This window comes from Mandrillus leucophaeus, unplaced genomic scaffold, assembly GCF_000951045.1.
Source record: "Mandrillus leucophaeus isolate KB7577 unplaced genomic scaffold, Mleu.le_1.0 Scaffold773, whole genome shotgun sequence".
In the NCBI taxonomy this organism is placed as follows: domain Eukaryota; kingdom Metazoa; phylum Chordata; class Mammalia; order Primates; family Cercopithecidae; genus Mandrillus; species Mandrillus leucophaeus.
The window spans coordinates 1025368-1028956 of NW_012108397.1; the positions used below are offsets into that span (position 1 = coordinate 1025368).

Sequence of the window (3589 nt, forward strand, 5' to 3'; positions counted from 1 at the left end):
TGCCAAGTCCTGGGGACACAGGGACAGTGCTGTCGACCCTGTGACTGTCCCTGGAGTAGGACACAATCTCTCCTGCCTTGCTCCTTTCAACAAGGCCCTCTGTGTTTTCAAACATGCCCTGGGACCCTGCCACTCAGAGCAAGCTGGGGTAACGAACAGGGAACGATGACAAGGTCTCAGAGACCTCCAAAGCCCCACAGGGCAGGAAAAGTCAACCCTATCCTCACGCTCTGTCTCTGCACTGATCCAGGTACGACATTGCCCTGGTCAAACTGGCTGACCCCGTCTCCTTCACCGACAAGATCCAGCTGGCCTGCCTCCCTCCTGCCGGCCGTCACGGGCTGGGGAAGGCTGCGGAGTAAGTGGGAGCCAGGAGCCCCCAGGCCTGGGAGGGAAGGGAGGTGATGTCACCCCTGTCTGGCCAGGGCCTCTCACCTGTCATCCCAGGGTGTGTGACTGCCTGGGAGAGACGGGATGGCATAGGCTGATGCCTGCCTGGGTTCAAATGTCAGCTCTCCCACTACATGACTGTCACACCTTGGGCACATTACTAGGTCTCTCCATGCAGCACTTTTATCATATGTAAAATGCAAATAATTGGCTGGGCGCCGTGGCTCACGCCTGTAATCCCAGCACTTTGGGAGGCCTGGCGGGCGGATCACTTGAGGTCAGGGGACCAGCCTGACTGACATGGAGAAACCCCGTCTCTACTAAAAATATTTTTAAAATAGCAGGGCGTGGTGGTGTGCTCCTGTAGTCCCAGCTACTCAGGAGGCTGAGGCAAGAGAATCGCTTGAACCCGGGAGGTGGAGGTTGCAGTGAGCCAAGATTTCGCTACTGCACTCCAGCCTGGGGGACAGAGCGAGACTGTGTCTCCAAAAAAAAAAAAAAAACGGGCATAATAATAGCATCTACAGCACAGAGTTGGCAAGAGGATTAAAGGAGATAATCCATAGGAAGCCTGGTGTGTGGTAGGTGCTGTGTGTTGGTTGTTGTCACTGTCCCTATGATGGAAAGAAAGTTACAGAGACCATGTGACATCTTCTGTGTGGCCCATAGAGTTCAGAGTTTTCCTCTGTGACCTGAGGCCCTGGAGCCCTCATCGGAGCCGCTGTGTCCCATAGCAAAAGCTGTCCCCTGTGCCATTCGGTCTTGCTGCTCAGAACCTGGCTGAGGGCGGGTCTCCTTTGACATAGACTGCAGGGGTTAGAGATCCAATGACCGTAGCCACCAAGAGGAACGGAGTTCCCGCCCTTCCCTTGTGAAATCACCATAAATGACATTATGAGTGATAACGACATTATGACATTTCTCCCTAATGACATAAACCCATAAGTATAATGACATGTTTTTCCAGGGCACATCCACATACGTACCCTCCAATAAATCCCCATTGCCCTCCTGACTGGCTTATCTGTAAACACAAGGACAATAAATCCCCATTGCCCTCCTGACTGGCTTATCTGTAAACACAAGGACACATGAAATCCTGTGGTGAGCGGTGGTGGAAGAGGCATTTCATGCTTATTAAGATAGAAGCACAACCACCTGTTTGTTTCCCCAGACAACCCTGGGGCAGATGCAGTTCATCTGAGACAGTGGGAGTGGGGAGGCATCCAAATGCTTGGCTTTTAGGCCCAGCTCTGCCGGTCACGGTGAAACCTTGGGCAAGTCACTTCCGAACCTCAGTTTCCTCATCTGTAAAATGGAAACACTGTTGGTGAAGACCAAAAGAGGGGAAAGGTGAAAATGCGTCCTACATTGCAAAATGTTATACAAGTGTTAATTACTTAGTGGTCTTAAGCCAGACCCTTAACTTCCTTTTTTATTTATTTATTTATTTATTTATTTATTTTGAGACAGAGTCTTGCTCTGTTGACCTGGCTGGAGTGCAGTGGTGCAATCTCGGCTCACTGCAACCTCTGCCTCCCAAGCTCAAGCGATTCTCCTGCCTCAGCCCCCCAAGTAGCTGGAATTATAGCTGGATGCCACCACGCCCGGCTAATTTTTGTATTTTAGTCGATACAGGATTTCACCATGTTGATCAGGCTGGTCTCAAACTCTAGACCTCAAGGGATCCACCCGCCTTGGCCTCCCTAAGTGCTGGGATTAGAGGGTAAGCTGCTGCGCCTGGTCGACCCTTAACTTCCCTAGGCTTCAATCGATAGTGAAGAATTATGTTAAGCTCATCCTTGCCACTCATAGCTGTGGTAACAGTAATGCAGGGGATGGTGGCTGTGTCATTGGGGGCCATTATGAAAGCCCTCTCTTCACCACACCAGCATATTTTTCCCAAGGAGGCGGCTCTAACTGCCAGGAGGCTCACTTTCCTATTTCAGATAAGTGAAGAAAGTCATGGTGTTAGCTTACCATAAAAAGGGATTGTTATAAGTATTTAAAAGTTTCAACCCAAGGGCCGAAATATAGCCAGGCATCAGGAGCAGGCTAGGATTAGGGACTGGAAGCCTGTCAGAAACTCAGGAAACCCTCCCTTGTAATTTCTTTTCTTTGTGAATCTACTTCATTCTCCACATAAAACAAAACATCAGTCATTACCAAAAGCTTCCCAGATTTACGTCCTCTGAAACCGGAATCTCTTAGACCCCATCTCAGGATCCCATGTGAGGGAGCTCATTGGCTTAGCTTGAGTCAGGTGTTCACTGCTGAACCAATCAACGGTGAGGACACAGTATAGAGAAACATAGCTGTTCGCATATTGCAATGGATGGAAGACAGTAATGGGAAACCCAGTAAGGGTCAACCACTTCCTTTTTCTCAGGAGTCCTTGCATCCCTAATACCTTCTTTCTGATCTCATTCAGCCGACGGGCCTGCTTCTGATGTCCTGCAGCAGGGTCGGTTGCTGGTTGTGGAGTATGACACCTGCTCCAACCCTGACTGGTGGGGCAGCACCGTGAAAACCAGTATGATCTGTGCTGGGGGTGATGGCGTGACCTCCAGCTGCTACGTGAGTACCAAAATCAGGGGCTCCCCGCTCAGTGACAAAATGTGGCTGGGGATAAGGTTATAGAGGTCCACCCCTCCATAGGTCCATCCTCCCGCCTCCTGGCAGAAGTACCCAGAAATATGTTCCAGATATATCAGAATCCGATCTTTGGCCAGGCACGGTGGCTCTTGCCTGTACCCCATCACTTTGGGAGGCCAAGGCAGGCAGACCAGTTGAGGTCAGCAGTTCGAAACCAGCCTGGCCAACGTGGTGAAACCTTGTCTCTACTAAAAATACAAAAATTAGCTGGGCGTGGTGGCGGGCACCTGTAGTCACAGTTACTCAGGAGGCTGAAGCAGGAGAATCACTTGAACCCATGAGGCACAGGTTGCAGTGAACTCAGGTCACACCACTGCAATCCAGTTGGGGTGACAGAGTGAAACTCAAAAAAAAAAAAAACAAACAAACAAAAAAAAAACTTGATCTTGGATCTTGTTTGTTCTTGTTTTGAGATTCTCCTTGTCGTGTCTACCCCTCTCACTGCTGGGAAGTCCTTCCCTGGGTCTCATCAAGGTCTCTCGTGACTGTCATTCCGTATCCTTTCCTCTATGCTGGAAGGGAACCAAAGGAAAGTATTCCCTGG

The 3589-nt window shown here is 50.0% G+C and overlaps 1 protein-coding gene across 1 annotated transcript in view; it reads left to right on the forward strand.

The window, feature by feature from the left end:
* The window catches only part of LOC105529613 (chymotrypsin-like elastase family member 2A), a gene marked incomplete at its 3' end in the record, with an annotated part of 41633 nt that overhangs the window by 37232 nt on the left and 812 nt on the right, over nucleotides 1–3589 (forward strand). Inside the window, 3 exon segments of the mRNA XM_011966792.1 lie at nucleotides 251–331; nucleotides 333–358; nucleotides 2822–2967. Of these exon segments, the coding sequence (XP_011822182.1) occupies nucleotides 251–331; nucleotides 333–358; nucleotides 2822–2967 (253 nt within the window).